A 12,611-nucleotide genomic window follows, 5' to 3' on the forward strand; every position below is an offset into this window, starting at 1 on the left:
CTTTTGACTGAAACAACAGTGTGGAGCTGGTTGGGAAACAGCGGTAATATGAATGAAGTGTGTGCCGTTTGGTGTAAAAGTTTGATTTTGATAAGTGTTTGTGTCGTTTTAAATGCAGTGCTGCATTTTGCAGGATCGATGAAGTCTTGCACTTTGGGTTTGTGGTTTGGTGAATTGTGTTCAGTGTTTTGAGAAAATGAATCCTGTTTTCAAAATTGTGCTTCAGCAATTGTAAAAAAAAAAATAAACAGCAAAAAGATTCACAAACCAATCAGAACTTCAGGATGTAAAAATGGAGGAAAACAATGACAGAAGAAAACAGAGCACAGAAACAGAAGAGAAAGAGGCAGAGACCACAGTTCACTGGGATAGACCATGTCCTCGTGAGAGAGAGAGAGAGTTCACCACCAGGGGGAGCCCTGTCACAGCTTTTACTCTCTCACCTGAACTTCAGGGCGGCACGGTGGTGTAGTGGTTAGCGCTGTCGCCTCACAGCAAGAAGGTCCGGGTTCGAGCCCCGTGGCCGGCGAGGGCCTTTCTGTGCGGAGTTTGCATGTTCTCCCCGTGTCCGCGTGGGTTTCCTCCGGGTGCTCCGGTTTCCCCCACAGTCCAAAGACATGCAGGTTAGGTTAACTGGTGACTCTAAATTGAGCGTAGGTGTGAATGTGAGTGTGAATGGTTGTCTGTGTCTATGTGTCAGCCCTGTGATGACCTGGCGACTTGTCCAGGGTGAACCCCGCCTTTCACCCGTAGTCAGCTGGGATAGGATCCAGCTTGCCTGCGACCCTGTAGAAGGATAAAGCGGCTAGAGATAATGGATGGATATTTTATATTTTATGACATCAAAATTATGGAAATTATTTTTAAAGTTTTATTTATTTATTCATTCATTGATTAATTTATGAAGATTTATTATGCAGTTATTGTTATATATGTTAGAGCAACACAGACTCCATCCCCCAAATGAAAGAGCCTCACTGGTGTAAACTTTGAAATATTTGGTATATTTTGTTATTAAAGGTCCCATGGCATGAAATTTTCACTTTCTGAGGTTTTTTAACGTTAAAATGAGTTCCTCTGACCTTCTTAAGTCACCCCAGTGGCTAGAAATTTCATAATGTGTAAACCAAACTATGCCCAACATTTGTCAACATTTGAGAATGGCGCGTCAAAATGGCGCGTTGATAAGCTCTTCCCTTTACTACGTCAGCAAGGGAGATGATCCCCACGCCCCCCCCTCTGGATTCCCACCCACTGTATGGATTGCCCGCCCAGCTCAAAAGTTGCCACCAAACATGGAAGTTGCGCTGTACATGGATGTGACAACACAGAAAGGAGTCTGTTTTTACTGCCGACGGGAGAGCCCCTGAAGACGCAGTGGCTTCATTTGATTTACTCCAATAATACGCCGTCGAGTCTACCTAAGACGGTGTATGTTTGTCAGAAGCATTTTCCTGAGGAATGTTTCCACAACTTGGGACAGTACAGGGCAGGTTTTGCACATCAACTGTCACTGAAGCCTGGGTCCGTACCAAGCATCCCTGCCGCATCAGCCACAAACACCGAACAAGTAAGTGTAGAACTGTTAAGTCGTTTTGCCGTGTTTTAAAATCGGTGCCACGTTAGCCTTGCAATGGCTACATTAGCTGTGCAGCTAACCGCTTCCTGCAGTTAGCCAGGTACTCTGCGCTACAAAACCAGAAAGCATGCAGCATGCTCTGTTAAACTGAGTTTAGTCTGGAAATTGACTGTAACTTATGAGCTTATGTTTGACTATTGCTCCGCAATGCATGTCTTCTGTTGGATAAGCGATATGTTGCTGTAGTTGCTGCTTCTATCCTCTTTGGTTATGGAGTGCGTGTTCAAGCCTAGGGTATGCATGCCCACAGCTTGGTCAAGCCCTTCCCCCCATGACCCGCCCCCACCCTCTACCCTTCCCCGCCTCCTGCTTCTCATTAGCAAAACGACGCACTGGGAAAAGCGCTGAAATGGGGCTTTCTCCCAGGAGGCTATATCTACGTGCCGAGGGTTCATTTCGAGAAAGGCTGCGGATATAACATCCGGAAACCTCCACGAGCCCGTTTAAAGCATCAACAAACCACCATGCCATGGGTCCTTTAAAAATCTAATCTTGATTGTTTCAGTGAAAGTTTGATTTTCTGTTTTTATGTTGATGGATCAGAATCACCATCGAGTCACCATCACACATGATCCTGTCTCACCATTGGAAGTGTAACACACACACACTCAGCATTCAGAGCACTGAGAGAAGTGGAAGGCTACCTGTTTCATTTCTGTGCCACGCCCCCTATAAATTAGTGACCCTTACCTTCAGCCCAGTTCATGTGGAGAAGCTGCAGTCAGGACTTCAGTTAAAATACCGATCTGACATATTGATATGTGATGAGATATAACCTCATAAATATTACAAATCATCTCTCAGATGCAGTTCTTTATCAACTGACTGCTAACCTTGCTCGATAATGAGAGGAGTTTTTAACACAATCAGGTCATGTGTGTGAACAGCTGCGTTCACAAGTCAACTCTGTTTTGAAGCCACAAATCCTTAATGTTCTTGACTGTTAGATGGAGAGCTGAAACTTCTTCAGCAGCTCAGTGAAAGGCCGCTCTGGGAAGAAAACGCAGCCGGTTCAGTGGAACATATAGAATTTAATGATTTATTACTCACGTGTGGAGTTTATCTGAGTTTAACTGTTTCAATACCAGCAAGTGAGAGAGAGAGAGAGAGAGAGAGAGAGAGAGAGAGAGAGAGAGAGAGAGAGAGAGCACCACACATGAGTAGAGATCTCAGACACACAGGGACATTGCTTTTTCTTTATTTCTTTTTTTTTTCCGAGCTCATTTCCCACAATGCACCAGTGTGAGAGTGATGACGTCACTGTAACAGCCCGTGACAGACACACACGCTGTATAACAAACACACTCGTGTGTAACTCATCCAGCTTAATGATGTACTACACAAACAGCTTACATTTACATACAAAACACTTCATTTGCATATAATTTCCATATATTTTGCATACACATGCTGTAATATTGATATGCTCATGTTAATGTCAAAAGCAGAATAAACTGAAAAACACGGACAATCACAATATATCACCATGTACGTAATTCTTCCTAAAATTTTCATTATTGTCTTTAAATTTGTACTTTGTCACTTAGCTAACATGCTATATTTTAATCGGTGACATTATATGTCGGAATATTTAAAATTCTTCTGAATGTGGAGGGAAAAACATTCGGGTCGAGATAAACTGAACATTTAGCTAAAAGCGTTAACAATCACGTCTGACCAGAATTTAATCACATGACTATTTTCAGGGTTTTTTTTAAATGGCTGCCATCCAAAATCCCTTCACTGAGTGAAACTGAGGGTTTTTTATTCTTTAAGTCAGTGACTATATATTTGACAAAATGGGATATAAATGCTAATAACATGAGTCAAGTGGTTAACATGTTACTCGTTACCATGTGCTAACATATAACTAGCCCAGTAAACCTTCATCGATATGAATCAGAAAGTGAGTGAAGTTACCCTTACGAAAATCTACTATGGTTTTACCATGGTTTTTATGTAGTAACCATGGTTCTACTATGGTATTTCAAGGATGATTCTAAGTACTATGAACCAACCATAGCATTACTCTGGTTTATCCATAGTACTGCAGTAGCTGTGGTAGCATCATAGTTGTATGTGTAATAGGTCATAGTAACTACGAAATTAGTTTAAAAAGGGATAGTATGGTTTTTAAAAGGATGCACTAACTGTAGTATTACCGTGCTTTCGTCCAACAGTCAATGCTGTAGAGAAGGATCTCGATTAACAGCCCAGATACATTAACATTTACTTAGAACCTAAAAATTTAAGTGAACATTGAGGTAAAATGCACCATGGTTACCCAAAAAACCATGAATAACTATAAACCATAGTAAAACCATGGTTAGTTTTCATAGTAAAACCATGATTAATTTTCGTAAGGGTATGCATTTCTTACTAATCGATTAGCGCCAGCGCATTAGCCATGCACGCTGCGTTATGTCAGAGCTTCAGTCAGCGTGCTGATGTGAGAGAATTAGCATCAACATTCAGAGCCAGAAAACCTCAGGATTATTATTGTGGAATAGTTATAGGAGTAATACTTCTTAAACTGTGTCTATTTTAATGTCTGAAGTCTGACATAGCTGCGAATTTAATTAGCTTGCAGTTAGCGTCCACTAGCTCAGCTGCACTGAGTGAAAATCATCATAAATCAGAATATACATGTAATTCTTCACCTGGTTGTTTTAGACGTAGTACTGAAACACTTGATGGTGAAAGTCAGTGTTGGAATGGAACTCGGTACGTTTACTCTGTCCGAGTATGCCACTGAAATACTAATTCAAGTCACTTTTACTTTACTTCACTATTTCCATTTGATGCAGCTTCATCCTTCTACTCCACTACAACTCAGGGTACTTTTTACTCCACGACGTTTATCTGACAGCGTTAGTTACTGATCACTTTTCAGACGGTTCCTATCCAGTGAAAACCGCCCGTCTACAAATGTGGTGATTTTTAACGTTTGCGATGAACTGAAGGATTAAATGTTCCTTTATGGTTTGAGAAAATTGTCATACTTCTTCAGCTAAATAAACAATTTAATAACCCTCTCGGATTAGCTGGAAAATGCATCGTCACAAAGAGGAACCTCGGGGTGTTTTTCCGATCTAAAATTTACCATAAACATCTACAGCAGTAAAGTGCCACATACACATTAATGTAGCACTAATATTAATCCAAAACCATCAGATATAATAGTACAACACGGACAGGGAACATTTTACCGCACAGCGAGGACTTTTACTTTTAATACTTGAATAAATTTTGTTGATAATACTTACACACTTTGAAGTAAGTAAGGTTTTTAATGGAGGACTTTTTCTTGTAGTGGAATATTTCCACAGTGTGGCATTAGGACTTTTACTGAAGTAAAGAATCTTAATATTTCCTCCACCGCTGGTGAAAAGTGCACACATTTCTGCACTAATCCATAAACACCAACACTACATGCCGCTTCATAACAATTACCATAATACACAGATCCAGTCAGTGCACTAATCGTGGCTAATCTGAGAGAGCGTCAATGTTCGGAGAGATATAATATATTATTATTAATACTAACTAAGTTGGAAGTGTAAAAAAAAAGGGTGATGATAAACTTTGAAAATTTTTATTTGAAATGCTTAAAGCTCTACAGTAGCAACCTGAATTTTGAAATTTTCTTTAAAAATGACTCTGATGCACAAATATCTTTGGTATAGTACGATTGTTGAAAATACACTGAAAACTAAACTTTTACGAATGAACACCGAAAAACGTAATACTGAAAAATGAACAGCTTTCCCACGCAGCGCGTTTAAGATCATGTGGCATCGTCTGTGGTGTTCATGGTGACATGGGAAGAACAAACTGAAACCATCAGAACACCACAGACACCATGAAACCATGACCACTTTTCAATACTTGGTCCAACTGCACCCTCATAGACTTCCTCCAAACACTGTGTGAACGAGTAACACTTCGTACAGAGTTGCATCAGCTTTTTAGCTAACTAGCTAGTGGGATGTGCTACCTAGCAAAAATAATCTGTCTTGCTAACAAGTGAGCATGCAAATTACCTGGTCATCTGCTTAACCAGCTTGATAACTAGGAGTTTAATTTTAAAGAATCTTTATAAACAGCTTTAGAAAAGAAACATGGAGACTTATAACAGGGCTGTTGGAATAGGCTAATCTAACACACATTCAAGCTAATAACAGTAATTTAAGATGGTGGCTGGAAAGAAAGAGTATTGGAAAATGATGCGAGGTTGATTAAACCGTAACAAAGACAAGCCTAGCTGAGTAGATCAGGTCTGCGAGATACAGCAGGAAGTTTAGTGCAGTGAGGACAGCGATGGCTAGCAGCTTATCCCATGAACAGAGCCCGCTGAAGGAGCTGCAAGAATTTGGCCGGTGGCTGCTCCCTCCGTGTTTATCATCAAACTTGTAAATGGGCCAGATGATGGTGGCAGAGAGATACATCGCTACAGCAAGCAGAGCATAGATGGACAGGAAACGTGGGAAGGAAACTGGGAGCAGTCCGGTCCACTCACCGATGCACATGATGATGATAACTGCTGACAGGATGAAGCAGATGCAGTAGACCGAGAGACACCATTTTGTTGCTGCGTTCTGGTTATAAGACACTGGATCACTGATGAAAACGAAGATGACACAGGCGATGAAGGTCTCACAGACTTTCAGAATACCCGGCGCTGTAGCCATGTAGCCGGACACTTCACCTGGACGCGCCTTGCTCAAGCTGACCTCACTGAAGTAGGCGAGCGTGGCAAGGCAGGAGAAGACAGTGGAGACGATTCGGCAGTTGACAGTCTCCTCACGTCCCCCATAGCCTTTCAGGAAGAACAGAGGGAAGATGATGGAAGCAGAGAGACAGAGCAGAGAGGCATAGCAGGCGAAGGTAATGGGGAAGTTCTTCCAGGAGACAGGAGCGCGAGACTGCAGGCCACAGATCTCCACCAGGAGGATCAGGAGCGTCCCAGCGAAGCTGAAGCTCCAACAGAACACACACCAGTCTCCGGTGCCATGCGTCAGCTGTGCACCATACAGTGCAACGCTAAATGCCACACAAGCAAACACCATGGCCGCTATCCGGGACCACATCAACGGGGAGGAGCGGAACACCACTGGCATGATGGGAAGGTCTCAGACACCCCTGATCTGCGCTGCTAGGTTGTTGGGAAGAAAGATGTCTGAGGACAGAAGAGAAAGTATGATGTTATAAAAACAGAGATATGAAAAATGTTTTCCCTGAAGTTCCCTTGTTCATTAGAACCTTGTTTTCTTAGTTTCTGAACCCCTTATTACTTACTTCCATAATGGCATAGTGCCTTAACCTCAGCCCTTCCTAGTTGTTGTGAGATTCCTTAATGCCTTGTAATGTAGTGTTTGTCTCTGTTTGTTCTAGGTGACTTTCCTGGAGCACTGTTGGATTAACCATAATAAACTTGTGTTGCTTGACCTTAGTACAACTTTGACACCATTGATCATACGGTACTTTTCTCCTTGATAGACTGGCGTTGGAGTTAAGTGAGCGGCCCTCTCCTGGCTCAGGTCTTATTTAACTGATCATTATCAGTCTGTAGATGTAAATTATTACTTCTCTACACATACTGACAGTGGCGTGCACAGATAGACACGAGGTGGTGCTCAAGCACCTGCCCCTCTGCCCTCTGTCTAAAAAAGTGCCCTTTTGATTTTTTTTTTTTTTACAGTTTACTGAGGCCAATGTCGACATGATCTTTTAGAAAAGCCGCGGCATTAAAAGCGTGTGTGAAAATAATGTCCCGATGTGTGCCGCCTCCGCACACACACCGGACCTCTGTCTCTCTTGCTCTGTCACGTGAACAAGCGTGCAGTGCATTCAATGTGAGGTTGCAGCAGCATAGCGTCCTGGAAGCCACGGCCTTGTCGTAGCGCAGACAACACATCGGGCAGTCAGTCAGCTCTTCCCCTGCCCCACCAGCCAGGCAACACATGAATCGAGTGAAAATGTATTGTTTGCCCTCTAAGCCCAAGCTGTAATTATTTTGTCGTGAAGTAGCCCGTCGCATACAGAAACAACTGCACATGGCAGCCTTTGCCAGCTTATTTGCTCCCTTTCCATATGGAGAAACAAACTGAACAACATTTTAAATGTAGCCTAAACCATTGAGGCAACCCCACTCTCCATCAATTCCGACCTGTTTTTATAACATGATTAAGAATATCACGTTGTGCTAGTATGCACGCCGTTATGCAAATAAAGGAGAGCTCCGTTGAGCCCATTGAGTGTGTATATTTCGTTACAAATTTTAAGATGATCTCACGGAAATCTGTGAATAAACAGTCTTGAGACTCAAGTCAGTGACGGGAAGATCAGACTTTTTAAAGATGGAACTACAGAAAAATACCCAAAACTTTGATATGATTATGAACACAAGAGGAGGGTTAAATCTCAGACTTTTATAATAAGGTGTTCCACATGCGCAAAAAAGTGCCCTTTTTCCCCCCAGAGCACTTGCCCTCCAAAATGTCTGTGCACGCCACTGCATACTGAGGTAAAGTGTGGCATCCCACAAAGTTCTGTCTTTGGCCCACTGCTTTTTTCTTTATATATGTTACCTCTGACCACAAGTTGACTTAGTGGTTAGCATGTCTGCCTTTCAATCAGGAGATTGTGAGTTGTACTCGTGGTCGGGCCATATCAAAGACCATCATAAAAATGGTACCTACTGCTGTCCGGCAAGACACGCTGCAGTACAGATTTGAGTGGGGAGTCAAACTCTAACGGTTACCAGAGGACCCCCCCCCCCCCCCCCCCCGTAACACTAGGTGAGAGGCAGAGGGCTATAGAAGCCAAGATTGGCTCCACCCAATTCACCTTAAGGGCCTGGTTAGTACTGGGTCGGGAGACTGCCTGGGAAGACCAGATCCTGGCATGGAAAGGACTTTGATGTTCCCTCTGGGTGATATTATTCGTAAGCATGGTCTTAGTTTCCACTGTTATGCTGATGACACACAGTTGTATGTTTCTGCAAAACCAGATAAGAGACACCAGCTTAATAGAATTTAGCTAATATCCTTTAGAATTATGAAGGACATTAGACACTGGATGCTTATTAACTTCCTTCTGCTTAACTCTGACAAGACTGAAGTACTTGTACTCGGACCACATGCAGCTAGAAGTAAGTTTTCTGATTCCACAGTGACTCTGGATGGCCTTTCTGTTTCTTCACGTGCAGCAGTAAAAGACCTCGGGGTGATTATTGACTCCAGTCTTTTAGGCCACACCAATTTAATTAGTTGGTTCTCGGATTTTTTCAGGAAAAATATGAAGCGAGCGAGCAAAATAAAAATAAAATTTAAAAAATGCTCTGATGGTAAAATTACTGTAGGCCTACATTCAAACTCATTTGTCTGTCACGAAAACAGTTTATCACAGCAACGGGTGACTAATAGCATTAGAACGACAAGATCGCGCTGTTTCACCAGATATGCGGACGGTAGCCTATGTGACTAAAACTCCGCGATCAATTTAACCGAGATGAATATTCACCAACGTGCAGTTAGGTGAATCGGGCGAGAGTAAGAGCAGATTTTTTTGCATGAGAAACAGGAGGTGTGTTGCGTGAGGGCGTGAGAGGGCAGTCATACATGTGTCTCACGCTCACTGCATAACAGTCGGCAGCCCTGCTCAAGAGGGATGCGACCCAGAAAAAATGAACAAGGGAATAAACCCGGTAGGCCTACAGTACAGTAAATTTGTGCCCTGTATTGTCCTTGTCAGCAGGGCTAGCTCTGGCTGCACGTCTTTTATCAGGCAAACCAGTAAACAGAGAGGCTAAATAAACGACTGAATTACAGTCGATTGAACGTCTACAATGCACAGAAAAAAAGATTTGACCAGGAGTAGCTACTTCTGATGGCTAAATACCGGTACTTTGAATTATGTTTTGTTTGCCCCTCACATCAATCAATGAAATATATAAATCAAACCCACCTCCACAGAGCTGTAGTCCAAGTTGGCACATCGCAGGGTAACAAGCTCACGGCATCTTGAGTACAACTGGGCAAAGTTTTCCCCCTCTTGAATTTCGACACACCTGTCAAAGATTTTACGCTTCTGTTCGCTGAATAGCCTAACAATCACAAACAGGCTTTGCAGGATTCCCCTCCACAGGCAGGTTTCTTCCACAAGCCTTTATCTAAAGTGAAAGGAGCGATTTGATTGGTTTTCGACGTCACGTGACCTCAACCTGCAGTCTTCAGTATTTTGAACCCTAGCCATGATGTTTTTCTGTTGGTGGGAGTTTGATTTCGATTTTTTTTTTTCATTTTGCATTTTCTTCAAGCGGCGATTCCGAGAACCAACTAATCGAATTGGTGAGGCCTTATTTGAAACTCATATCGATAACATTACCCGGATAGCTTTCTTTCATCTCAGAAATATTGCTAAGATAAAAAATATAATGAGAAGCCATGGCCTACTAGTTAGAGAAGCAGCTTTGGGACCAAAAGGTCACTGGTTCGATTCTCTGGACCAGCAGGAATGGCTGAAGTGCCCTTGAGCAAGGCACCTGACCCCCAACTGTATGTTGCTCTGGATAAGTCTGCTAAATGCCATTAATATAAATGCCTTTGTTCCTTCTAGGTTGGATTATTGTAATGCCTTACTGCCTGGATGTTCCAGTAGGAGCATAAATAAGCTCCAGTTTGTCCAGAATGCAGCAGTGAGAGTCCTTACTAGAGCCAGAAGATATGACCACACCACCCCTGTCTTATCCACACTGCATTGGCTCCCAAAATACTACTATTGACCTATAAAGCACTGAATGGTCTCGCTTTTATAATGTGCCACGCCTACTCAGATCAAAAGGTGCAGGCTATCTGCTGGTACCTCGTATAGTGAAGGCTACATCAGGGGGCGGAGCCTTTTCTTACAAAGCCCCACAGTTATAGAACAGCCTTCCAAGTAGTGTTCGGGAATCAGACACAGTCTCAGTGTTTAAGTCTCGGCTGAAAGCATATCTGTTTAGTCAAGCCTTTTGTTAATAGCTTTTTATCCACAACTTTCCTGAACTCTGACCTTTCCCATAATTCATAGTGGAAGCTGGGCTTTTTCTTTTGCTCCACTGTGTTGATGTTTGTAGCTAACGCTAACTGCTAGGTAGGCAAGATCAAAGATGACTAAAAGATGGTTACATGGGTCCAATTTTCTGACGTGCTCTGGGGATAATACGATGAAGGTGCCCCATGCATCTACCCTCATGGAATGGATAGACGACATGAAGTTGTGGCCCGACGTCAGCCACTCTGACATTGTCAGTTATTTTATGCTTAGTGAGGGCATTGATGGTGAGGAGCTAAGGAACTACAAAAGCACAGAGATTTACAATTATCTTCACAGTAATAAAATTGGCAAAATTATGTGTAAAAGAGAGAGAGGGCGAGTTTGTTTGCTTAAAGGCTGAGGTTGAGCCTCGCCAGAGCAAAAAAAGGGAATAAACCCTGCAGTCATGGAGCAGCTCGTATCTGGAAGGTCGGCTCTGTCAGAGTAGAGCGAGTGCATTGGTTTAATAATAATGTAGTGTTTATAGATTGTAAGTCGCTTTGGACAAAAGCGTCTGCCAAATACCGTATAAGCTCAATATGTATATGTATCGGCTCAAGAAGCAAAAGCTAGGAGAGAAGCACAAGCTCACTATTTTAATGCAAATGCTGTCAAACTTTGGAAACAATAAACACACCATACTTAAATAATGCCTTGTCAGTGTATTTGAAATGATGGTTTCAGACTACAATCACCATGATAACTTTACGACTGCAGTTGTCATGAACAGTTTTATCAGACTTCCTGTTGATGGTGTAGTGGCTTTGTCCATTTTTACATTTTTTGTTCAAAATGCAGCGGTGAGGGTTCTCACACGAACAAAAAGAACAGAGCACATTACCCCAATTCTAAGGTCCCTTCACTGGCTTCCAGTAAGCTACAGAATTGACTTTAAAGCATTGCTGCTGGTGTACAAATCTCTAAATGGTACAGGGCCCAATTACCTCTCTGATATGTTGCAGCGGCCTAACCCAATCAGATCTACCAGATCGCAGCAGAAAAATTTACTATTAAAACCAGTTGTTAAAACAAAGTGTGGTGAAGCAGCTTTTAGCTACTATGCAGTGCAGCTATGGAACCAACTGCCAGAGGACATTAAAAATGCTCCTGCTGTTGGCAGCTTCAAATCTAGGTTAAAGACCAAGCTGTTCTCAGATGCTTTCTGTTAAATAATTAATATTTTTTACATTTTTTTATAATCTTTACTTTCTCTGTATGTTTTAAATTTACTTTAATTTTATTCTATTTTATTCCGCTGGTTTCTTTTTCTTTTTCTCCTTTTTTCTTTTTGGCATTTTATTATTTTATTTCTACTATTGTTTAATTCTTATTATTTTCTTTTAATTCTTTTAATTCTTTTAATTAATTGTTTTAGATTAAAAATAAAATTATTTTATGTAATTTTATTTCTCTATTGTTTACTGTTTTTGTTTTTGCTTCTGTAAAGCACATTGAACTGCCATTGTGTATGAAATGTGCTATAGAAATAAACTTGCCTTGCCTTGCCTTGCCTTTGTCCAACCTTCTTCAACTTCTTAACTCCCCTGATCATTCCGGATATCGGATGGGATTTGTAGGCTGTTTGTTTACACTCGTACTTCAGCACTGGGATTTTTGGATGCTGTCACCCCCCACTCCCACTCGGGTTTGTTGATGGTGTAGTGGCTGGATGCTTTATGTCCCAGAGCTCCATCTTGCCTGTGCTACCTTCTGGCTCTCCCTTTTAGTTATGCTGTCATAGTTAGTCTCACCAGAGTCCCTGCTTGCACTCAGTGAACAATGTACACTGTTCTTAACCATTAGGTGACACCGGGCAAACCCAAGACCCTCTGTCTGCCTCTCTCTCTCTCTCTCTGTTGAGTTACATGCCGATCCTGAGATGCTGACCTCTCCT

The 12,611-nt window shown here is 42.1% G+C and overlaps 1 protein-coding gene across 1 annotated transcript in view; it reads right to left on the reverse strand.

Moving 5' to 3' along the window:
* Positions 1 to 2,721: 2,721 nt before the first annotated feature.
* Positions 2,722 to 12,611, reverse strand: part of myadmb (myeloid associated differentiation marker b) — a 17,570-nt gene continuing 7,680 nt past the window's right edge. Inside the window, exon 2 of the mRNA XM_060927064.1 lies at positions 2,722 to 6,818. Coding sequence (XP_060783047.1) covers positions 5,878 to 6,759 — 882 coding nt within the window. The 5' untranslated portion in view covers positions 6,760 to 6,818 and the 3' untranslated portion in view covers positions 2,722 to 5,877. The remainder of the gene's footprint in view (positions 6,819 to 12,611) is intronic.

Source organism: Neoarius graeffei, chromosome 1 (assembly GCF_027579695.1).
Source record: "Neoarius graeffei isolate fNeoGra1 chromosome 1, fNeoGra1.pri, whole genome shotgun sequence".
Taxonomy (NCBI): Eukaryota; Metazoa; Chordata; class Actinopteri; order Siluriformes; family Ariidae; genus Neoarius; species Neoarius graeffei.